This window comes from Choloepus didactylus, chromosome 7, assembly GCF_015220235.1.
Source record: "Choloepus didactylus isolate mChoDid1 chromosome 7, mChoDid1.pri, whole genome shotgun sequence".
Lineage (NCBI taxonomy): Eukaryota > Metazoa > Chordata > Mammalia > Pilosa > Megalonychidae > Choloepus > Choloepus didactylus.
Genome location: NC_051313.1, coordinates 95,091,314 through 95,117,744, shown reverse-complemented (window position 1 = coordinate 95,117,744; position 26,431 = coordinate 95,091,314). Strand labels below are relative to the sequence as shown.

The 26,431-nt window shown below is 34.3% G+C and overlaps 1 protein-coding gene across 3 annotated transcripts in view; it reads right to left on the bottom strand.

Moving 5' to 3' along the window:
• Positions 1–26,431, bottom strand: part of COL21A1 (collagen type XXI alpha 1 chain) — a 211,668-nt gene that overhangs the window by 33,962 nt on the left and 151,275 nt on the right. For all 3 annotated transcript variants that reach the window (XM_037844101.1, XM_037844100.1, XM_037844102.1), the window contains 5 exons: positions 9,779–9,823; positions 7,704–7,757; positions 6,148–6,201; positions 2,937–2,990; positions 1,251–1,322 (listed from right to left, as the gene is read on the bottom strand). In XM_037844101.1, the coding sequence (XP_037700029.1) occupies positions 1,251–1,322; positions 2,937–2,990; positions 6,148–6,201; positions 7,704–7,757; positions 9,779–9,823 (279 nt within the window). The remainder of the gene's footprint in view (positions 1–1,250; positions 1,323–2,936; positions 2,991–6,147; positions 6,202–7,703; positions 7,758–9,778; positions 9,824–26,431) is intronic.

Genomic DNA, 26,431 nt, shown 5'->3' with positions numbered 1-26,431 from the left:
TTGGGGAAAAATTCATATTCCGTAATAATGTTTCTTAGAATTTCTCTGTTAGAAGGGACATTAGAGATCAACTAATACAATTCCCTAATTCTTATAAATAATGAAATCACAGATCAGGAAAGGTAAACTCTTGCCCAAAATTGGTCTACAACATCATTTTCAAATTTCCTTTCAACCTCACCATGCTATCTACACACAGTGGAGTTTTGTATTTACATCAAAGAAAAAACAAATTTTCTTCTAAATTGCAAGTTTTTGACTAAGAAGACTCTCTAATTCTAAACATATATTCATAGTAGATTTATTTAAGGAGTCAATAAATGGTTAATCCTTAATTGCTGCTATGAGAGGTCTATGGGGGTAATCTTTGTCGCAGCAAGTACTGTCTACTACTCATCAGGACAAAGAAGTCAAGGATCATAGAGTATAATAATCTAAGGGCTAAGTAGATAATAGATGAGCAATAGAAAAAAAAGAAACAGAAAAGAAGCTGAAAACAGTAGAAGATGGAGTCATAAGACTATGTATCCTTTCCTGACTAAAAGCCAGTATGTTTACTTTTAACCTGATATTATATACGTATTTTCAGTGGCATGGACTTCTTTGGAAAATGGGCAATTTTTGTTCAAAATCTCCAAATAAATGAGTGTTTATCCACTTCAAGGTCAGTGTTCCTTTACTTGACCGAAATGAAAGAGAGAGGTGGAAAGAGGAAGGGAGAGAAAGAAAAAGGGAGTCAGAGAAGGGAGGGAGGGAAAACCAAAAGTGTTGCTGTCTTATTGTATTTTAAGCCTCTTAAATTAATTTTAAGTAAATTTCCAAGTAATGTATTTTTTCATAGGAAGGAACTTCATGGTCAACCAATCTGAGAGTAATTCTTACTCTTTCAGACTTTTGCCGCAGTTTTGGTAAAAGTACCTGAAATTGAGTACATTTCCTAAAGAATTTGACTGGATTGACTGCAAAACAATCTGAATGTACAGGACATTACTTAATTGTACGTTTATATTTTCTGAGCTGCATGCCCATCCTAAGGTCCTCAGGTAGGAGGCAAAACCTATGTTGCAGCTATTAGCATGGAGAACACATCATACTCCCAATATACATGTTGGCTTATCATTAAAACTATTAAATGATAAAAGTATTATCATTAAAAGTATAACCAGTCCTGTTATGCTATTTTCAGAAATGCAAAACTTACACATAAATGGCTGATGACAAGTAAAGTACACCTTCTAAACAATGCATACCTTGTTACCTTGTATCCCAGGTAAACCTAGGAAACCTGGTTCTCCCGGGGGACCCATTGCACCTTGTTCACCCTAGGTAATAAAGAAGTGTGTAAAAATCACAGACTTATTGCTTATGAAACACACCACTGTTTTTATCTCTATACCACATTTCAAATTTAGAATGGATGCTTCAAAAATTTGTTGATATTTAGAGTTATCGTTACAGAAATAGTAGAAAATAAAGTTTTTTAGTGTCCCAGTGAAATTTTCCCTATCTTTACTAGTTAAATATTCTGACAGTATTTCATATTTTATTTGGTATTTCATTGTAGTTTATAACTTCAATAAAGTAGTAATATATAGTAATAAACACAGGTATTTCTCTTGTTGTTTACTTTGTTAACTAAAATTCTCTCTTCCTCCTTGACACTGATTTCCCCCATGTGCTACTTCACAGTTTGTTTTTTTTTACAAAAATGGTACGTAAATAGAATAAAAATCATTGAAATTTCACCTTGCAGTTTTTATTTTGCTATATATTTTCTATCTCAAAAAAACTCACACATATCCACATGCACAATTTTAGATACTAAAATATGCTCCCTATGTTTGCATAACCTTATGTTTTTAACCACAAAATCTATTACTATTGTAAAATTTTTAATGTCATTATGTATTTTTATGACATGATTCTTAATTACTGAGCAGTATTCCACTGTATTGCCTTACTATATCTTATTTAACAAAATTCCTATTGTTAAACATTAGAGTTTTCACAATTTCTAATTTTATAAACAATGTTGGGAAGAACATCCTTGTAGTTAAATTTTATGCACACTTATATGTTCTTTCTTTAAACATATGGGGTATCAGTCTCATAGAAATACATTCTTGAGCTGTATTCAGTTCATGAGTTATCTTAACTCAATTTCTCCATTCACTTTAGATACTTCTCCATCATCCCAGAGGGATTATTTCCTTTCTGAAATAAAGGTTTTTAAAAGCCTTAAATAAGAAAATTCTCTGCAAGTGTCTATTGATGATGTATTGACAAGAGTTAGGATATATTTGTAGGAGATGGAACGTGCCAAACCTGTTTCCCATTGTTTTGCTTTGCTTTTTTACAATTGGTCTAAAACCGTATCACACTAACTAAAGACCACTCTCCTTTGTGGAAACCAGGTTCTGTTTTCTTTGCTCACTGTGCCCACTCCTGAGCTGTTAAATGTTACCTAGATTTTTTAAAGCTAGAAGAAAATTTAAAATCCCATCAAAAATAAACATCAACCATTCATTTTGGAGGAAACCAGTAAAAGCAGGTGTGAGTTGCCACATGAAAAATGGAAGTCCTGTCAGTCAGCAAAGAAACAACACCACTCTTGTTTTCAATTATATAGGGGGGTTATGCTCTCTGGGCAAGAGAATATGTACAAATTAGCACATAAATTTCACCATTTCTAAAACATCAAGCCAAAGTATATTTCATTGTCTTTATTACCCAGACAACTATAAATTATCCAAAAATCAGAAACAAAACCCCACATTGGCCATTTCTTTTCATGAACCTTAATTTCATAATATAGCTCCTTAATTTCATGTTTCATTTCTTAAGGGACATAATGTGTTAATTTTATCAAGTAATGAGGAAAACTTACATGATAACTTCTTTGAAAATATTTCCAATTGCATCAAGAGCACAATTACCTTGAGCCCAGAAGCTCCAGCCATCCCTTGATGTCCAGGTTCACCTTTACTCCCCTATCAATGCATCAAAACCATTTGAATTGAAAAAAAAAAAACAAAACATAGTATATCTTATCCAAACTTTTAAGGGAATATATTTCAAATAATATTTATATTTTCAACTTTCCAATTGTTTGAAACATAGACCCTCTATGTTAGAACTATTTATCAAAAAACACTTTTTTAAAGCAAGGAAGTATGTTTTCACATTTTTAAGCTCTCTAAAAGCCATATGTTAAAGCTGTAGCTCCATGTATAAGGGAAGAGATGCATCCTTAGAGACAAGCCCTGATTAGCTAAGTCTCTTTTCTAAACAGGTCAGATGCTTGTTCTTTAACAGCATCCTCTTGGGATGAGAATCCTCATTGTTGTCCTATTTTACTTGCTCAGTATGACTCATCTTCAACAGGCAGTTGGAGGAAAGAAAATTAGCTTCAAATGTACAATGGCTTTTTTGAAGAAGTATGAATCAGAAAACATGTAGTTTCTGTTCCTTTTCAGGATTCTAGTGCAATCCTTTCTAACAGACAGAAACTTGGAGAACAAAACTAAGTTGAGGGAAAGAGGAGTGGATAAAGAAAGACCACAAGCCTATTGACAAAGGTAGGTCTGGTTTCTGAGTACTTTGATAAATGAAATCACAAACCAACATCTGAAAAAAGCCCATCATTAAACAGATCTGTGAGTCACTTAAAAGGGTAGGGCAATGATCACTCAGAGCCAACTTGGGTTCACTAATGAGTGAAGCAAACCAACTTCATTTTCATCTTTTGAAAAGTTTTCTAAGTTTCTCAAGATAGGAGACATGTGAATGTAATATCTGGATTTAATTAAAGCATTTGACACATAAAATTATTGAAACATAGAACGGTTCTTTAGAATTTCTAATTTTGCAAGTGATTCAGCTGAAAACTCAGAAAGGTGACAAGGATTTGCCCAAAGTTACATGACTTGATTATGTCAATATATCCCAAAAGCATTTAGATAATATATATAAAACTGAACTATCATATGGTAAAGTAGGCTTATAAATGGTTTGATAGCTATTAAAAAAAAAGTGGTATTTTAATCTAAATTAGAAGTTTTCTAAAAATCTGCCACAGAGTTTCAGCTTCATCCCTGTCCCACAACAGAACTTCCACCAATGATATTAAAGGCATAATCCACAAATATATAGTTGACAAAACTGCCAGGAATAAGTTAATAGAGAGGTTAGTTAACTATGGTCTTTAGGCTAAATCCAGCCCAAAGCAAGTTTTTGTAAATAAAGTTTTATAGGAATACAGCCACACCCATTCGTCTAGGTATGCCCATGGGTGGGTTAGCACTACACTGGCAGAATTTAGTAGTTCGTTTCAAAAGAGGCTATATGAGGCTCAAAGCCTAAAATATTTATTATATGGCCCTCTGCAGAAAAAGTTTCCAACACCTGAGCTAACATACTGTGTAAAAAGGAGTTGAAATGTTTCATTGACAAGATTACATTTAATAGGTATAATTTTAACATCAGATCAATTTTTAACAAAATAATTGGACAAGATGAAAGAAACTAAACTTTATAGTAATTCACATAAAAATAAACAAACTGTGATGCTGGAAACAGCTACTTGCCTATGCAGCCAAATAAACAAAATCTAATCAAGCAGTGGATGTCATAAATACATTGTTTAAAAACTCTTAGGGAAAACCTAGAAGATTTAATTGACCTCCAGCTCAGTGTAAGCCAACAGTGTGATGTGGCTAATAAAATAAAGCTGATGAAATCTTAGGCTGCGTTCTTAAGAATCAGAGCATCTAGAAGACCATGGGAGAGCCTATTATGTCCCAGTTATTTAAGGAGTATATTTCTACCCTATATGTTCTTACAAAGCGACCTTGAGAAATTGTAGAAAGTCTCCTCTTGGCTAGCCAGTGACTCCAAAGCCTTGACCCTGGAACAGTGCTTGCTCCTGCATCTGGGGAAGTCGTCCTCCCTGATCTGGTGAAAAGCCTCATGAGCAGTGAATTTGAAGCAGGGAGGGAGATAGGGCAGGGTCCTAACTGGGCATATCATTCTGATGGCCACTGGTCTGCCCTATGCTGGAGCTAATTTGCTTACATTCTAAGGACATTTGTAAATAGCTAGCTCTTTCTGTAGAGCAGAATTTTCATCATTCACTTCTCAAATTTTACGTAGTTTAATACTAACCCTGGGCACACCTGCTGCTACTAGGACTCACAATACTCCAAGAGTCCATAAAGATTTACCCACTACAGGTGGAAAAGGAGCTGGTTTTTCCTAGTCGTTGGGCTCTCATGACATTTCATCCTGTCTCTTTTTCTCTAAATACTTAGAAATTTAAAAGTGGAACAGATTAAATCATCTACTCATTTTGTAGGCCAGGGTCTATTTCCCTGGGACAATGTCTAGTCAAAGGTTGAACGCTTCCAAAACAGCAATTCCTTCACTTCCTTTTGGAGGGTTGTTCTAGAATCTCCTTGCTCACTAGTTAGGAATAGATTTCTGAGTCTAACCAGAATGCACTTGGTTTGATCCTCTGACTAACCAAACAAATACACAGTTCTCTTAGCACAAGATTCTGTGCACCTAAAAAGGCAGGGACTAAATCATGCTATTCAAAGAGTTTCAGTTCTAACTTAAGAATAACCTAATTGACATACTAAATATACTTGTCAAGCTCTGCTTTATATTTTTTTATTCTGAAAATAAAGATACTTGCTGTCTTATCCACAGACCTGACAGAGGGAAACCTAATAAAATTTACTGTGATGCATGTAACATATAAAAATTCCATATACTTTCCACTAAATAAAAATACCAAAAAGAGAACAGGTAAATTGGTAAGATAAATCCTCAGTCATAACCACAAATGCTCTGACCACTGGTTTTGAGACTGATCTCCATAGAGCGTGAAATATTCCTGAGAGCCTCACGAAATACCAGTAAGAATGGAGAGGGTTGCTGGGCCCTCTCCAGCTTAAATCAGACCTGAATTACTTCAGCATGCTTCATATACTGAGCTTTGCCTACAAGTTCATCCTTACAAGTGATTGGTCACAGAATGGAAGCCATTATCCAAAATAAAATCAATGTTGTTAAATTTTGCATGGAAGTGCGTGAAATGGTCACTTTGTGTAAGGTTCTTAATCTTGTTAATTTCATTATATTTACCTTAGATCCTGGTATTCCAGGCTGACCTGGTGAGCCACTGCTTCCCATCAAACCCTAAGTTTTTAAATATGGCAAAGGAAATGTGATGAGGAAAGAAAAATTAATTAACATAATCACAATATGGCCATAATCAGAATTCCATGTCACCACTACTATGCTTTTCAGTCACTTGAGGATATTATTACAACTCCAAAATGTAAAATATAGAGAGCACTCTAGCTAAAAACTTAGTAATGTTAAATATAGATATTCTTGAGGTACAGTGCATCCTATTCAATATCTTCATTTTTCAGGATACTAATTTGGACACTTTTAAAAATAATCAAGTTTTACTTGTATTTTATTGAATAATAATTTGGTAGTAATGGTGGAGGATTCGTGTTTCATTTTAAAGGGAAAACTTCCTTTTGAACATGCCCAAAAGTTGGATTCATATTTAATGGACAATATTTTTCCTATTCATTCTTATGTGCAAAATTCAGCAAATGTTTCACCTAGCACTGAGTAAAATATCTGCTTTTGTAAACTTACAAGATTAAGTGAAAAGTTATAAATTACAAAACATGAAAGAGATCTGTTTTCTTAAAGAGAAAGCTTTAACAGTTTAATTCATTGATTAAACTGTCACTTATAGCAATAAACATAGAAAATTTTTCTTGGAATTTTGCACATGCTAAACAGGATTTTGATAACTTCAAATATTAAACTGCATATGTTCTTCTACTCCCCAAATTTCCAAAATAATTTGTTCACTGCTTTAGGACCTCCCTATTCTACCTTTTCTGAGTATATTCTCCCTCATTAGTATAATAAATGAAGTTGCTAGAGTTCGTTTCCCCAGTTTATGATTTTTTTAAGGACAGATGCTCACAGAGTTAGCACACATAGGTCAGATGGACCTGAGCAGGTAAAGCAAAGGCTTTACTTCCTCCAAAAAATCAGTGACCTTTTTACTTAGGTTTCTGATTATTTATAGATCTTATCATTTTTTGGAAGTTCAGCCTCTTGAATGGTCCAAGTTTTGGCATCATACTGAAACATTAAATCCTATAGAGGAACAATTAGCATCAATGGAGTAATTCTTCCTTTCTTACATTACTAGAACATAAGAGTGAAAGTGAGGTTTTTGTTTTTGTCGTCGTTTTCTTTATGCCAGTAACTATTCTTAAAGGTAACCCAATAACCTTTAATTTATCTAAATTTGTAATTTTTAAAAAAGTGAAAAAAGAACATGGACTAAGTTTTAGACTTTTTCATGGTACTTAATGCGTTTTTAATTAACACGTAGAATATTTGTTTGCTGAATATCTACTGTAAGACTTCTTAGCTTTTTTGTGCATTGCCAAATACTTGAGAATTAAAACAACAACAACATTTAACACTCTCCTCTAGAAAAATGGACAAGTACATAACATTTTTCATATAAATGTATGGAATTTGTGGACCTCAAAATTCTCACTGCTGTATGCTCTACAGTTTTGTGAACTCCAGAATAAGAACTCCTGAGATGTAGTAATAATATTTCAAACAACCTGATAATAATGGCATAAACATACAGGCACTCCTGGAGTTCCTTGTTTTCCTTGTGGTCCTGGAGGCCCAATTTCACCCTAAAAATCAAATACAGATCAAATTTTAAAATTTTAATTATCTATTCATTTCCAGGAATTTTCTATGAAACATGATGAGATGAAAACTCAATACCAATCAGTCCCATTGTCTGTCTTTCCTTCCTTTACTGTAATACCTGAGCAAGGCAGGGCAGAAAAGAAAAACAAAAACTAAACACCCTAAAGATCTGGGGTATAGGGTTTGTGGAATTACTAACTCAGATCTTTTCATTAGTAAATACGGAGTGACACTGGCCATTCTTTTAAAGATAGACATATTATCTCACACAGAGTTGATGAGGTAGACAACCAGAGTAAAAATATCAAGTGAAAAAAATATTTATCATAGAACTTAGGAGCTATGATAGCAAACACAAATTAAGAAATAACAGCATTTAGATTTCAAATTTAGAGAATATTACTGACTATGTACTCTAAGCCACTTTCTGAATGAGGAACAAATAAATAATGAAAAGGATATTCTCTGTGAGATAGTGCTGGTCTTATAAGATGCAGGGGAGGTCTTTAATGATCCCTCACTTTAATAAAACATAATCTGGTTTGGAACTATAACTATGAGGACTTGGAACTGTGCCGAAACCTTGGCAGATGTAGAGATGCAGGGAGTCAAGAGGGGTGGGGGTGCTTGAAGTTGCAGGCTCAGATCTCGGGAAACTGAATGCTGGGCTAGGTACGGGGAGGGGATAGAAATCTGCAGTTATCTATGATGGCCCAGGACCCTCAAAGGGGGATGAAAGAGCACCCCTGGCTACCAGAAGAAGAAGGCTCCCCTTTCCTCAGTTAGGCTGACAGGACTCACACCAATTAATTAAGAGCAAGCAAAGAGCTCACAACAACAATAAAGAAGCAGGAGGCATAAAGCCACAAAACAGTCAATGGGAATCACAAGTACACTGCAAATATTGGAGTTGTTAGAAACACAATTATATACGAAATGTTTAAAAATGAACAGAATCACAAAAGACTATAAGGATTGAAAACATCACAAGAGATTATTAAAAAACAAAAAGCTAAGTTTTAAAAGATTAGAACTCTAGAAATGAAAAATCGAATGGTTCAAATAAAAAAATCAATTGATGGCTTAAACAACAGATTAGAAATAGTAAAGGGAGAATAAATAAACTGGAAAATACAATCCAAAAATTACCCAGAAAGTAACACATAATCAAAGAAATGAAAACTATACCAAGAAGCTATAAAGAGATGTAGAGTACAAAATGATAAGGAATAAATATGTCTAATCAGAAACACAGAAAGAAAGAATAGAGAGAATGGAGGTGAGGTAATATAGATACAATGGCTGAAATTCTTCCAGAATTAACAGAAATAAGTCTACGGAGCTAGGAAGCAAACTGAATCACAACCTGGATGAACAAAATGAAATCACTATCTAGGTATATAATAGTAAATTTTCATAACACTAGAAACATAGTAAATTTTCAGAACACTAGAAACAAAGAAAATACCTTAGAAACACCCAATCCGAAAGGACTGACCATTTACGAGAAATGATAATTAGAATTACATCAGATTTTCAAGGTTAACTATGGAAGGCAGGAGGTAAAGGAATAAGTTCATCAAAAAGTTAACAGAAAATGACTGTTAACCTTGAATTGTATACCCTAGAAAATTATCCCTTAAGAATAACTGTAAAAGAAATACATTTTTAGTTAAATTAAACTGAATTTCTAGAAGATGTAGTTCAGGGAGAAGTAAAATTATCTCAAATGGGATGGTCTAAGAGCACAAGATAGAAAGCAATCAAGTAAAATGTTAAACATATCTATAAATCCCAAACAATATTATCTGTATAAAATAACAAAATGAAAACAAATTTGTAAGGTCAAAATACCAGCATAAGAAATTATATCATATTTAATAATTGCTATGACCATGATAAAACTGTATTCTATGTGAAAATAACAATGATGTATTGCCAATTAACCCTTTTAAGATAACTGGGTCCTGTCCCAATCCTTTCAACTCTCCTTAATACTCACCTTTTGTCCTATTAATCCTTGATTTCCAGGAAATCCTGGGATTCCCTAAAAAAAAAAAAAAAAAACTATATTTTTAAATAAAACAATTTATAAACTGTATTATTAAAGGGAAAGTAATCATAATTGGAATATTTCACTTGTAAATAATGCATAATTTTGAACTTACATCATCCGTATTAAAATATAACAATGCTACTTAATATAATCCAGTTTTAGAAAAGAAAGAAAATGTATAAGAGATTCAGTATTATATGGACAACAAACTATATTTAAAATATTAAATATAGACTTTTTAAAAAGAGCAGCTATGAGGAAATTAATTTTGGTTCTTCTTTCAGACCAACATAAAGGATAAAATCAGAGGGATATTCCATCCAAACACATTCTTACACTATTTATAATGAATAATACAAGTAAAACTGTCAAATGGCAGGTGTTCAAATTCAATACATTTCCAAAGACCCTGAGAGTCTCATAATCTTAATTAAAAATTTATGAAATCAAATGTCTTGCTCCAAATTGAGCCTTGATACACTCAGAAATTTAACTACTTCTGTAAAATAAGGCAATTTTTTTTTTTTTCAATTCTTCCCTCTCTGGTGCAATCATGGAAGAATATGCAGACAACAGCTTGCAGAGAGACAGACAGAAAGAAAACTTTCACAAAGTTCAATCCAAATGTACAAGTTCTGTAGCAAGATTCAGAGAAAATTAATGTTAATTTTATCAATCTGAGGTAACTCCAACACATTCATTGGTGAGAAAGCAGTTCTATTGTCCAGCCACTCAATACATTTATCCAAAATGATCATTTATTACCCAGAACAATCAGTGATGGCATTAATCAATTTTCATTTCTTGTTTATTTCTCTTAGCTCCTTTTTGGATAGCACCTCAGTTATAAAAATTAACTACATTTGTTCTTATACATATGTATTGATTCATTAATAAAAAGGGAAATCCGAAAGACAAAGGAGTTGGGCCCCATCAATGTTTCCTTGAAGGGCCCTGCATCATCAGGGTTTCCAAAGAATAGCAGTCCTCAGCAAAATCAGAGCTGCACTGTGAATGAGATCAAGCATCTTCTATTACAGGGAGGGAGAGTCTGCCATTGCTTTGATTTTCACACCTTGTGCTTATTATACTATACTGATCAACCTGTTAGCCACAAATATAGTGCAAGACACAAGCACACTGTTCTAGTTTAAAATCTGAATGTGAATAGACACTGGAATTCAGTCCAAATTCTATTCAGCTCAATTTCATTTGTCACTGTAGTATGCCCTTGCAAAGTACAAAAGTTATATGTAAACAATGACTTTCAACAAGGAACTTTCAATTTAGTTCAAAAGATAAGCCTTTATAAACATAGACTAATTCAAGAATAATATAAAAACAATAAAAATTTCTAAAGTAACATTATAAAACATGAGCACAATACACCCAAGAAGCTCTCTAAAACACAAAGAAAAAGCAAAATCCTTGAGTCTGAAATATAAATAGAATAGAGTGATATGAATTATACCCTTCTAAGGTAGAGAATGCCTATTCTCAATGCAACCAAATAAGACCAACATTATGCAAAATAAAGGCCTCCATTTCGATGGGCTATGATTTGGAGGAAAATCACTGTACCCTTCCCCATACAAATACACACACACATACACACACTCTCAATATAAGCTTAGATTAAGTTCTGAATTTAATTACAATGTTTGTAAAATCTTATCAGATGTAAGGTGGACACACACCATTGTAGACTGAAAACTGTATTGATGAAGTGTTCTTTGGTCCCCAGAATCCCTTCAGGGGACATGCAATTACCCATTTATGGTCAGACCAGAGCAGCTGAATTTCTTACTGCACATATTCTTTATTACATAAGGTTTCATCACTATTCAAGTCTCTGTGCCCTTACATATTCTATCGTATTAGCAGAATCATTTACAGACATGCAGACCCTGCTCCTGTTTCTCAGGCCAATCCCAATGTCAGCAAGGTCACATCCTCACCATGAGGAAAAGCAAAATTATGCCTGTGCATCTCTGAGCAGCAGCCTGGCTTCCACCTCCCAGGCATCCTTGAGAGCACATTTCCCATAGTGGGAAGACCTGGATTCCACAGATCCCTGGGTCCCAACTGATACCCTTTTATCTGAGTTATTCTTCTAATACTGAGCTTGGTCACTAATGAGAAACAGCCACAAATTTACAAGAATATCAGTATATCAAATACAGACAGTATTTTTACATAAGTAATTCTTGGCACAACTAATATAATACTATGAAGATTCATGGAATAAAAGACTGTTGAGGGAGAAGGTAACCAGAAGAACTTAAATCATTCAGAGCTATATTAGTTAATAAAACCCTCCTAGATAGTGTTTTCCTGAGTTCCCAATAAGTTTCTTAAATTGACTAAACTTTGCCAATTTTGTATTTGGAAATACAATTTGAAAGCTACCAGTTTGTTGATCCAAAAGTATTTAGTGACAATTACTTCATAGTGCAAACTTTTTTCTAAGCATCTTTTAGATTTCATTTTTAGCCCATGTGGTTTTGGATTCAGCCAAAACTTTTATACTTTTATAAGTATAAAACTTATATACTTAAACTTTTATACTTTTTTTTGTGAAAAAGCATAAGTAAAGAAAGAAACAAGTATTTTGTTTGATAAGATTAAATGGATATATTTCCTCCAATAATGTGATTCCAGTTTAGGTTTAAGGAAACGTAGAAAGTCAATTGGAAAACCCTGCATAATATTGTGGTAAAAGAATGCTGACATGACAAAAAATTCTAGAGCAATTTTGTAACCATTTAAACCATTGTTGTGTGACAAAGAAGTCATTAAGAATAGAAATACATACTTTGGAAGACTGGGTTTGGCCCCCATTTCCTGGAGAATAGTTTATAATGAAGGAAACACATCCATGATCACACTACTTAAAATAACACATGCTTTTTCCACATACATTTCATTTACCTTGCCCCTGAAATTGGATCATCTTGGGTCAAATCTACTTTTACATAATGCAATATTTTCAACATTTCTAAAAAACAGATCTAATCCACTAATGAAATTTTTATATCAAAATTTTTAACTTTTCTATACTGTGGTAGAGTAGTTAGTTTAACACAGTTATCAAAATATTAGGAGCATATTATACATTTTCTTCTTTTATATTAAAAAGAGATTTGTTCATTCCTAAAGATCCAATGGAAGAAAAATACATATGTTGAAAGCATCATACGTCTTAGCTGCTGTAATTATAATGTGATTATTAGTAAAGAGCAGAGTGGAAACAGTAAAGTAATTACTAGGCAGCCAGCTCATTGCCTAGTGGCTGACTGACCCCAGACCAGTTATTTCAACTCTGTGATCTCAGCATCCCTATTCTATACATGGGGAATATAATAGAATCTATCTCACAGAATTTTTACATTATATCAATTCTAACAAGTAAAGTGTTGTTCAGTGCCTGGCACTATAATGAATGGAAATTCATACCTATCTTTTCACAGCTCTTCCCTGACCTGCCTTTTATTTATTTATTTATTTATTTATTTATTTATTTATTTATTTTTTTGCCTTTTCTTCCTTTCCCCACCCTCATTTTCAAAGGCTTCCACTATATCAAAGTTGACTATGGCAAGCAAAGGCTTTCCACTTGGGGGATGCCAACAAGTTGGACTGGCCCTTCATTCATTACCTTTTGCCTTTCATATTTGGTTGACTTTGATTATAGAAAAATACTATGCTTTTTAATACTTTAAATATATTTCATCAATATCTGTTCAGAAAAGTATGACAGAGAATTTCATGTATATTTGTAATTGAACCCCACATATTTTTAATCCTTTTTTATCCACTGTCGCTGACAAACAATTATGAATCACGTACAAAAGAGTACTTTGTGTTAAGATAATAGTAAACAGAAGTAGCTCCCAATCATAGCTATCAGACCTAAATGAATCCAATATACAAGTACTTGAAAAAAACCCTTAATAAGGAAATTACCAGTTTTACTAGTCTCATGTTATATCCTAATTAATCTTTAAGGGAAAAAAGAAATGTAAGTAACTTTGGATGAACTTATTCTTTCTGGACTACAGATCAAGATACATAGGGAATGGTCCCAAATTACTCAAAGACCAGTCATTCAAGTAGAAAATGCTTCAGTAAGTATTGCTTGGTTTCCCATGTTCATATAAAACAGAAAATTCCATCACCTTGACATTATAAGTTACATAAAGAGACCAAGGATATCATAGGAAGAAGTTATTTGGGAACCGTTTGCAAAACTCCTCGTTACTGGACTTTCTTTTCCACCCCTAAAGTTATTTCTACATTTTTAAAAAGCCAAGAAGATATTCTAAGCACTTTCAGAGTTGCAAAAGTATCAATTTTTAGGACAAGACAAAAAAGACAAATGGATTAAAATAATATATCTGAAAACCCAGAGAGAGAAAGGACTGTCAGGAGAGGAAAGGACAGGATTAAGAGACCTGAGGGCAATCTCTGAATGGCCACATCATGAGAAAGTCCTGGAACCCCCATGAGCCCAAAACATATGGAAAAATGATTGGTCCTTTTACATCAGGAAGTAAAGTGAGACGATGCCTGCGAAATATATCGATGAGCTAAAAAACACATTTACATGTATACACATGTAAACCTGATAACCAATTCCATTTTGAAAGAAAAAGTTCCAAAATAATACCCAAATTGTTCTAAAATGGGCACTGATTCTCTGAAAACCTAAGAAATACAGACCATATTTATTAGGTATGTGGAACGTCAGTGTATAACTCAAAACAAATTGTAATTTCTTACTATGGAAAAGACTAAAAACGGATTTTTCAAGGACCCTTATAGTTTAGTGGAAGTTACAGACCATTTTCCAGATAAATAGGAGCACTGTATCAAAAGCTTTGAAATTTCGTATATGATAGAGGTCACCAAACAAAATATATTTTAAAATACCAAATTAAGGGTGAAGCTAGCTTGACAAAGAAAACAAACTAATGAACCAATTTTAACCATAATTTATATACTTAAAAGTAAATGATCAAATATTTGAAATATTATCTAATTTAATATCTTTTAAGTGTCTTTTATTTATAACCTCTTACTTTTGAAGTATTGTGTATATACTGCCCCATCTAAATCACTGAACTACTTATTGCATAGCATCCCACTGTGCATTGTTATGCTTATTTAATGCATATTCCCATTTTTCCTACTGAAAAACAATGAGATGATGGCTGTAGATGACTAACTGGGACAATAAAGCTCACTAGTTTCTAGAAAATAAAGTGGAATCTCAAATTTACACTTGCAATTTTTTTGTTAAATTTAATACAAAAAAGAAATTAAGACTAGAGACAATTTTTAAATTCCTCAGGCAATGGGCTTTATAGATCAATATACTATGCTCTGTCCAATAAAACTTTTTGTGATAATGGAAACGTTCTATACCTGCACTATCCAATATGGTAGCCAATATCCATATGTAATTATTGCACTCTTGAGATGTGCTTAGTGTATCTAAGGAACTGAATTTTTATTTTTATTTAATTTTAATTAAGTTGCATTTAAATAGCCACAAGTGGTTAGTTCCTACCATACTGGACAACACAGGATAGTCATCACTTTCCTATATATTCTCTTACTTGAGCCTCTCAAAAATCTTAGCTTATAAAGACATCCATTATCAATTCCTTATATAAGAGAGAAAATTGAGCCTTAAAGGGTTAAGTGACTTATACAAAATCATACTATAAAAAAGTGACAAAGTAAAGACTCATAATCAGGTCAACTGGTTCACTGAACCATGTAAGGATTGAAAGAAAAATGGTCAAAGACCCTTAAAGATGCTTTATTTCAAAGCTCTGTGTGGCTGTTGGCCTGGCATCAATACCAGCAGGAGAAGGTGTTACCAATCAGGTTTACTGCGGTAAAGATGGAGATTCTGAGCAAAAGTTGTTTTTATTTCTCCCAGAAATAAAGATGTAGACTTATGCCCATCACTTGCTTAGCATTCATAATCAACATTATGTATTATATATTATATATTAATTTATTTAATTGCTATGAAATGAGATGAGGACTAAATTACATAAGCATCTTCAATTTTGGATTCAGGAAAGGTATGAAGTGGTCTATAAATTGTATAAAAGACACTGAAAAGTAGAAGTAACTAAATGTCCAGCAATTGACAAAGGATACTTAAATTGTGGCACATTCATTCTATTACAACACGAAAAGTCACTTTGTGGAAAAAGAATGCTTACAATCATTACTAGGTGAAACAGCAAGCTGAGAAAAAAGTTGTCATATACACATACACACACATATGTGTGTGTATATATAGATTACAAATTCATATATATATATATATAGTTATCTATGAATACACATATATACAAACATATAGATATAGTTTTCCTAGAGGAATATACACCAAATGTTAGTAGTGGTCATGCTTGGGTGGTTAGATTATGATATTTTTGCTTTATTTTGTTATATTTTCTCTGCTTTCCATACTGAATGTGTTTTGCTTTCTTAATATGACAAGTTATGTAATAATTTTTAAAAATCCACTCTAATTTAGACAGCATAAAATATTTCAATTTAATCTAATGAACCTGAAAATATAGAAAAGGATGATAACCTATGAAATCAAAATTGCCAAAATTAACCCAATTAGATAGAAAATCTACATACACAATTAAGCATCAACTAAAGTAAAAACTATAAAGGAAACTATATTCATTTTCTATTGATGCTATAACAAATTACTACAAATTTAGTAGCTTAAAACAACACAAATTTATTATCTTACAGTTCTGTAGGATAATAAATCCTACAATCCAGCACGAGTCTCACTGGGCTATATTCAAGATGTCAGAAAGTTTGCATTCCTTTCTGGAGGCTCTAGGGTAGAATCTGTTTCCTGCTCTTTCTGGTTGTTAGCAAAATTCAGTTCCTTGTGTTTGTAGGACCAAGGTCCCCATTTTCTAGCTAGCTATAAACTGAGGAATGCCCACCACATTCCTTGACTTGTGGCTCCCATCGTCCATCTTCAAAGCCAGCAACAGTGGATGTAGTCATTCTCAAGTTGCAGCTCTCTGACCCACTTCTCTTCTTCCACTCTCTTCTACTTTTTAGTAGTATGATTAGATTGAAATTGAGCCCACCCAGATAATCCAGCATAATCTCCCCACCTCAAGGTCATCAACTTTGATCACATCTGTAAGGTCCCTTTTGCCATGTAAGGTAAAGAATTCACAGGTTCCAGGCATTGGATGTGGATATCTTTGGGGCGGAATTGTTTTGCCTACCACAGAAATACTAATATCTAAGAACCAGATAGCTTCTAAGTTATTTAAAGTTCTCTAGGGCATTAAAAAGATAGATATTGTCTCAATTCAAATTATGAGGTTACTATAACCTTAATAACCAAAACCAGTCAAGAATAATGTCTAAAAAAAAAATCTACAGAGTGATATAAATGCAAATAGGTTTACTATAATATTAGCAAATCAAATATAGCAGTGTCTCAGAACAAAATGTAGTATGACAAGTAGGATTTGTTTAAGGAATGCAAGGATTGTCGAATATTAAGAAATATATCCATATAATATGTTATATTCAGGTAAGTTGCTACATTAATAGTTTAGAAAAGAAAATAGAAATAACCATCTCAAAAGATACTAAAAATATTTTATAAAATTTATCATGCATCATTTATTAAAAACTCTTCATAATCAAGATATAGAAGAGAAATTTGCAAACCTGAATCTGAATCAATCAGAAACCAATTGTAAAAATCATTTTTGTGAAATACTGGACAGTCCTGCTTAAAATCAGGAATATCACATAGGCTATGTTCTGAAGTGGCTTTTCCATTTATAGGAATATATCCTTCAGGAAAAATATTGCACAATAATGTGGGAATATATGTAACAACAATAGGAGAAGGGTTAGATGAAATAAATTTATGTTACAAATAAATTTAAACTGTTAAAAATGAGGTAGATCTTACACTGTCTCACAGTCTGATAAGGCAAAACATCCATAATACTGTGAAGTCAGATAAAAGTTTCAGTGAAAACTTTTTTATTTTAAAAATGTGTATGATTTTTAATATACTTATAAATATAAAGTTCAGAAAGAATCTCATTGAACGAATAACAGTTGTTATTTCTGGGGATGGGAATTGTATTTTGGTAAGTGAAGGCTCACTTTCAAAATTACAACACAACTTCTATGTTTTTAAGTAATTAAAACAAATAAAATAAATAAAAATATACTTTAAAACTTATAATGATTGAGAGCCAGAACCATCTTCTAAGGCAACTCTCCTGATACGTCTATTCAATTAGTTGATATTACGCAAGAAACAAAATATAACATTTATTTTTCAAACCCTATCTTAGAATATTTGATTACATCTTGTCAAAAAAACGTGTATAAACAACTCAGTGAACTTGTCGAAAGGATGAAAGGAAAATAGGAAAAAAGGAGAACTATTTTTTTAAAGTTAACACAGCAAGAAATTAACAACTGAAAATATTCTAAAAAAATCTTAAGATCAAGAATATCAGAATTTTATATTTAAACAATGTACTACCATTTAAAATAAGCTTTTAAGAGCAGAAAGTGTATGAATTGCCTGAAAGTAAATTGCCCCATTTAATTTCTATATTTCAAAAAATTCTCAAGATTTTTCCTCACACTTAAGTCATCCAAGAAATCATTGTGAAATTTGGCTTTTAAAAGTAAAAAAGTAGTTTTTATGCCTTGGGCGGTTATTCTTGCTGATAATTTTTCACACACTGCCAAGGATAAGCTCTTTGGACAAGGGCTTCAATATTTCTTAGGGAAAGACAATGCTGTGTTTAAGAAGCACTTTCTTTGATAGAAGGGCTAGGAATTTGACAGTTGACAAAATTAGCTATACTATGTAGCATTTCCTCCATTTTTGCACAAAGAAGTTGATTTTTCCAAAATAAATATAGCTAATGCTATTATTTCTCATGCTTTGAAAATGGAGAATGTATTTGGACTAATTCAAGAATTTGATGTAAAATAAAATAAGAGGTTTTGAATGAAAACTATGCATAATCCTCCCTGCTCCACTCACCCTACTCCCATCCCATATGGCGGAAGAACATATTTTATGGGGTGACAGTAGCAGTCCATTTACATGATATCAAGTCTAGAAACCTTGACTGAATATCCTGTATAGACAGTGATGTAATATTCCTCTCACACATTCTCTTTAAAACAGAGATGGATGTACCAGTTCCCATGCCAGAGAGACTACTGCACGGACATCAGCAACAATGTGATTCTATTTATTCAGAGATATGTTACCCATTCTGAAAATTAACCATGTATCATTTCCTATTTGCAATAGCATGTATTCCTCTGGTTATTTCAGGACTTCATTAAGTCTCTTTCAAATTATAAAGAGAGGAATAGAGAAGAGGAAAATTCAAATAAGTTGATTTTAATGTTTATCAATGGTTCTTACAATGACCATATTTTAAAAATGACCAAAAAAGATATAAAAATAAAAACAAAAAACAAACAAACAAACAAAAAGATCAGTACCATAGGTACAGAGCTTCTAATTTAAAATCCACACTGCTGCTTTACAAAGTTGTCTGGTTTTACCATGCCAATGATATCATTTATATTAGGAAAGAATGAAACAGATTCATGATGAAAGCCAGTGTGATTTTATTTATTTGTACAGATAATGGGCCAACATTTGCTTTGTCATGTTAGAGAAATCACAGTCAATACAATACCAAATGTCATGTATTGGGAGACCAAAAAGCTGTAGATATTGCTTACAAATTTAGTTACACATATTGATAAATCAGACATTTAAAGTATTTAATTTAGGAAAACTTACTTCAAAATGCATTGTAAAGAATTTTTCTCTATCAGGTTTTATAATATAACCTCTGGAACAAGCAAGGGATTATTGTAATAATAAATACAGCTGAATTTTCAGAGTTTCATTTTACAAATTGCTAAATGTGGGTTGCCACCACAGTGAGAAGTTCTGTGTGAAATCTTTAAGGGCAGGTACGTTTTTCAGATTAAGAACACATACAGAGAAGGTACCACTCCTAAAGTCTGAAAGAAGGATTTTGGAGAAAAATGTGTTACAAGTTGCACAAAAGACTTTAAAAACTTACCATGTAATTGCTAACCAAATAAGAACAACATAACAAGCATTTTTTTCTTTTCCTCTTATCTTTCTTCTCAAATTAAATAAAGAATACGGTCAAATGGACAAATAAAGGCACCTCCACATTACTAGCATAATAAAGCAGGTTTTTGCATGTGAGAAACCACTGTAGCAATTCAACATTAACTTTGGCAAGTCAAATCACACCACAGAAAAGATAAGTAAACAAAAGACCTACTTGTTCCTTAAGTAAATGATGACTTGGGACCAGCTTAGCATTAACATTACACCATAAAGGCAAGCGTAATATGTGGTTTAGCAAGAATCCAAAAGGCATGAGGAAGGAAACAACAAAGGTCTCTATGAGCCAATGTCCTCAAACATGTTACAGGGACTCCTACGTCTTTGTTCCTAGGAAAATGATACAGCAAACATTTCCAGATTAAAAAGGCTAACGACATCCTTAACTAAGAAATATGTGCTCACCTCTACACATCCAGAAGACATGGCATGCCTTTCCTCGTCATTATGGAGCTCCAGGGTCATGGCTCAGAGACTGGAGCCCAAGGCCTGCCTACAAATCTTCACCGTGAGCCGCAATGCTACCTGTGCAAAATGGGGCTGGCTAGTGAGCTGAGAACTAGCCGATGCATGGCTTAGGCTGCCTAAGGAAAAGTGGTACACTAAACACATCAGGCCATCGGGATTGAGCACCAGGACAACAGAAAAGACAAAGAAGTGTTGGCAACGTTGACGCTGCAGGTAATTTGATTGCCAACAACTGGCCAAAGCAAACAAGCAGGACATGATAATTTGGTCTAAAGGCTGATTTGGTTGAAAATGAATGTTCCCCCTTATTGATTTTTAACTACTGTTCCTTTTAGTGTACAGCAGTACTGCCCCTGTACTGCCCTGTCCCGCCACCTACCCAACTGCCAAAGAAAAAATCAGAATGACTTTGAGAATATAGGAAAACACATTTCCAACAACTGAGTCTTCCTTGAAGCAACCTGGTTGTCCTTCACTCCTTGGCACAAAAATGAACACGTAGTCTGGCAAGCTCAACATCTTTGAAAAAAAAGAAAAACCACAAAACACTCAAAAATCCAGGCCTTAAATTTTTATAATTTATTACAAAAACAATAACATGCTCATATGAGAAAGTAAAATATAAGCAAGCAAAAATGGGACATAATGGATCTCAAAAACCAACCCAGGGGAAAAATAAGCAAAGTAATTGAAGCATGATTAAACCACATGATGTTTATCCACGCAGATCCTTTTTTATACATAACATATTCATACACTATATTTCCTAACTATGAGTTATATAAATATTGTGTATTAGACATTTAAATTGTTCCAACATTGCAGCATGATGAATAGTATGGGAAGAAATATGGGCTAAAAGTTACTAACTAGAATAAAGCAAAAGTGCAGGAAAAACAAATTCTAAGAAATGGACAAAAAACTTTTAAATAAGCACATGAGAGTTTAACAGAACTGATGATACAAAAAATATTGGTGAAGGAGGGGCCTTGTTTTTAACCAAATTGTCATTTAAAGAAAGTTTTTTTTAATCAACTTATTGTAACCCAAAGTGGTTTTTGATCAGTACGTGTTACCAATCATGTGGCAATATACACTAATATGTGTTCACATGCCTTTTTACATAGTTTCATTAATAAATGAATGTTAAGAATTAGACTAAACGAAAAGCCAAGTGTATAAGTTTCCTAAGGGTGATATAAAAAATTATCACAAACTTGGTGGCTTAAAGCAACAGAATTTTATTCTCTCACATTTCTGGAGCCCAGAAGTCCAAAATCAAGTTGTCAGCATGGCTGCTGCCCAAGAGGTGCTTGGGAAATCCACCCTGGCCTCTTCCAGCTTCTGGAGGCCGCCATCATTCCTCCAGGCGTGGCTGCATCACTCAATCACAGCATCCATGCTCAACTGCCTCCTCCTCTTCTTTGTGTCAAATTACCCTCTAAGAAATTTAGACTTGTAATGACATTTAGGGTCTACCTGATCATCCAGGATATTCTCCTCATCACAAGATCCTTAACTTAATCACATCTGCAAAGACCTTTTTTTTTTCCCAAATAAGGTAATATTTACAGGTCCCAGGGATTGGGACCTGATATCTTTGGGGAAGCATTTTTCAACCAACCACAGTCCACTCTCTAACACCCAGAAATTCACATCTGTTCCACCAAAAATACATTCACCCCATCCCCAAATCCCCAAAAGTCACAACTCATGACAGCCTCAAATCCAAATCTCATCATCTAAATCTCATCATCTAAATCAGTTATGGGTGAGACTCTCAGTATTATCCATCCTGGGGCAAAATCCCCATGTGTGAACCTGTGAAACTGGGAAGCAAGTTATCTCCTTCCAAAATACAATGGTGAGACATGCATAGGATAACAGTTATAGACCTTACTATTCCAAAAGGGGAAAAGTGAGTGGAAGAAAGAAGTCACTACCCCTAAGCAATTTCAAAATCCAGCAGGGCAAATTCCACTAGGTTTCAAGGTTTGGGAACAATCTTCTGTGGCTTAAGGCTCTGCTCTGTGGGTCAGCCACTCTGGCCTCTGTGCCTCTGGCTCTAGCCCAGAGTCGTTTTTCCTTTACTTGAAAGGTTGTACAAGTCTGCAGCTAAGTATTTTTATCAGCCTGTTACTTGCCTGTAGAATTTGGGGAGTCTATTTTCCTTCATTCTGTTCATTTCAGTCCAAACTTCTGCTGATACAACATTCTCAAAAATCTTGAGATTTCTTGAGTATATCACAGAGATTCACACCATTAGACAAGAAGCTCCTCCATAGGTCTTTCCTGGATAATCTCCTCTATTCCTGGCTTCTGCTGAGATGGCTGAGTGGCTCTAAGAGTCACATGACTAATCTCTTCAGCATTATCAAAAGTTTTCCAGCCACACCTTTGGCCTTCTCTCCAGAGCAAGCTTTCCTAACAGTGAATCTCCTTACTTTAGTATCTTTTGTAACCTGGAGAGTCTGAAAATTTCCCAGATCATCAAATGCTGATTCCCTTTTCCTTAACAGTACTTTCCTCAATTCATCTTTAACCTCTTACATTTTACTACAAGCAGCAAGAAAAAAAACAGGTCATGCCTTCAACACTGCTTTGAAATCTCAGCTAAAAACTCAAATGCATCATTTACAAGTTCTGCTTTCCACACCAATGCAGAGCACAAGTCAGTGAAGTTTTCTGGCACTATATAACAAGGACTACCTTTCTTCCAATTTCCAATAACATGTTCCTCATTTCCTTCTGAGCCCTCACAGCAGTGCTTTCAATGTCCAGATTTTGACCAACTGTCTTGAATATATGTGTATTCTCTAAGATGATATAGGCTTTTTCTACCACGCTCCACTTCCTCCTGAACACTCAGAGCCAGAGACTTTAATATCCATATTCTGCCAACAGTCTGTTCAAGGTATTCTGGGCTTTTTCTATTGTGTCTCAGAATTCTACCCATGACCCAATCCCAAAACTAGTACTACATTTTTAAGTATTTGTTGCAGCAGTATCCCACTTGTTAGTACAAAAATCTGTATCAGTCAAGGTTCTACCAGAGAAACATAACAAGTAGGAGACTGTATATAATTTTACTGCAAGGAATTGACTTACATGACAGTTGATCCTAGATAGAACAAATCCAAAATCTGTGGGGCAGGCTGTCAGGAAGGGCAGGCTGGAAACCCTTGGGCAGGAATTGATGCAGCTATCTCTAGATGGAATTTCTTCTCCATCAGAGAAACCCCAGATCTGCTCTTAAGGACTTTGAACTGGTCGGATCAAGTCCACCCAGATAATCCAGGATAATCCTCCCATCACAAGACCCTTAACTTAATCACATCTTCAAAGACCCTTTTCCAAATAAGGTTACATTTATTTGTTCCAGGGATTAGGACCTGATATCTTTGGGGACCATTTTTCAATCCACCACACCTAATATTCAGAGAAATTCTAAAATTTCCTTAAATCTGAGGCCACTATTTGTTATTGGAATTTTATTAGTCTCCATTTGCACAAGTCTATTCTTTTCTAGACTTTCCTGATGATATAGCCCTCATATTTAAATGCCTCTGTTAGTATCTAGATATTTTCCATTTGAAAATATCTTGGGGTCACCTCCCCAGCTAAAACTGATTATTCTTGGTGTTCCAGTGCCCCCCCATCCATGCTCTCAGTCTTTGAAAGTCATCCTTTTTCATTTTACCCACAAACAATTGATCCTCAAGTCCTTAATTCATTTAAAATCAGTCCCATTCTCGCCCTCCCAACTCTGAATGCTCTTCCTTTAGTTGGTACTGGAGGTGACAGAGCTCAGCTGCTCTGCCATCAGGCTCCACCTTAGCCCACCTCTTACTCAGTCTCCACTCTGCTGTCAGAGTGATCTTTCTAAAACAAATTATCTAATCAACTCACTCTTTGCCTAAGACCCTTGAACAGCTATCACTTCTCTAAGATTTAAGTCCAAAATCTTTAGCGCAGACCTCAGGCCCTTCTTGATTGGGCACCTACCTAACCCAAGAACCCCATCTGATATTTCTAACCCTCCCCCTCCATAAATTCAGGGAGGCTGGACTATTCTCAGCTCTTCACAGAGCACCAAGCTTTCTCTTACGTCTTTGTTTTGGAGCATGCTACATGTTCCTGTCCTTGCCAGGTAAAGCGACAGGCCAATCCTATTTATCTTTCCGGATTTGACCAAGAGAGCATGTTGTTTAAGAATGCATCCTTGTACACTTTAAGCAGGTGAATTGTGTGGTATGTGAATTATATCTTAAAACTGTTAGTAAAGAAGAAAATGGCAAAGACGATGACCACCACCAGCACCGCATACATATTAGCAATGCCCCCAAACTTATCCAGGGTTATGCACATCTTCTAAAACTTTTCAACACTCTCTGTGTCTACCTCCATAGCATTTACACAATGTTGTCATCTATTAACTCATCTGACTCCTCAAGCCCAGGGCTATGACAAATTAATCTTCACATTCTCTTCAATAATACAACGTCTGGCGCAAGGCAGACACTCAGTAAATGCTTGCTGAATAAACAAATGAAAGATTATAATCTTTATACACAGTGATAAAAAGTTGAAGGTGATAATAATAATTTCATCAAGGGTTCGAATTGCGTTTACAGTGCACCTGGATGGAAGTCAAGTGGCTTTAATTTGCCACTTAGAAAGTAAATTGCTTTCATGATTGACTAAAACTGAACAATACAAGCTTTTAAAATTCAAAGGATAGGCATGTGAATGTGGTTGAACTTTAAAGCAATGTAATCATTTCCCAATGATATACAGCTTTTGTCCTTAATTTGAATTCCAAGAGTTAGGGTTCATATTTATCAATCTGCTACAGAGATGAATCATAATCAGGCTGCCATAAGCTATGTTTAATTAGCTCTAAATTATTTTTCTAAAAGCTTCTGTCCTCGGAATTTAAGCTCCATTAATTTTCTTGGCTATCACATTATAAAGTAAAACTGAACACGTCCTTTGCAGCATGGCCAGTTCATTCATTATAAATGCTTAAAACAAATATTCATATACAATGGAAGAGTCTTCATTTCTTCATATCACCAAATATATAAAATTTAATCTTTTCCATTTTGAAAGTTTTTCCACAAATGGTAAAGATCAACCTTCACAGGAAGTTTTTCTAACAACCAAGTTTTCATTGACTGTAAAAACAAAAGAATAGTTTGTAATGATACGTGTTCCCATTTAGAAGAGAATACAAGATGGAAGATTTTTACCAAGATAACACTGGCAGATTTTAGATGCTTAGTCTATTCATTGCTTTCCTAACAGAGTATGTTTCCTGGCATAGGAAACCTGGCTGCTTCTTCACCATCCAGCAGTAAAGAGCGGGGAGTGGGAGAAGGGGGTTACGAGGTCCTCTTTGCCTTCCTTAGTTGGGTGGGCTGGGGTGGGAGAGGAGGCTGAAGGGTCTCACTGAGTAACTCAGTTTCCATCTGGTTGGTAAAGCGGAGAGAATGCATCTAAATAGCCCACAACCCCACTCCCACTATGCTCTACCTAAGCACCTTGCTTGCTTTTCTTTTAGACCTTTGTGATTTATTTTTTGTTTGTCAATTCTTTCAGTGTCTATCTTCCCGACTAGACTGTAAGCCTCTATAAGACAGTACCTATGTTTCATCACTGAACCCAATGGCTTGCACAATATAGGAATTCAATAAAGGATTGCACGGAGGGAGAGGAGGAAGGAAAGGGAAAAATCAAAGGCTGAAGGCTGAAGGGCCATACTGTCTGAAATGGAACTTTATTCTAGTGCAAAAGTTCTGGACAGGGACAAGCCTTGAATAAAGGGAGAGCAGGCAAGAAAGGAGCAAACAACTGTTTTGGCTGACAGTGAGGAACTGGCAGCCTTGGGA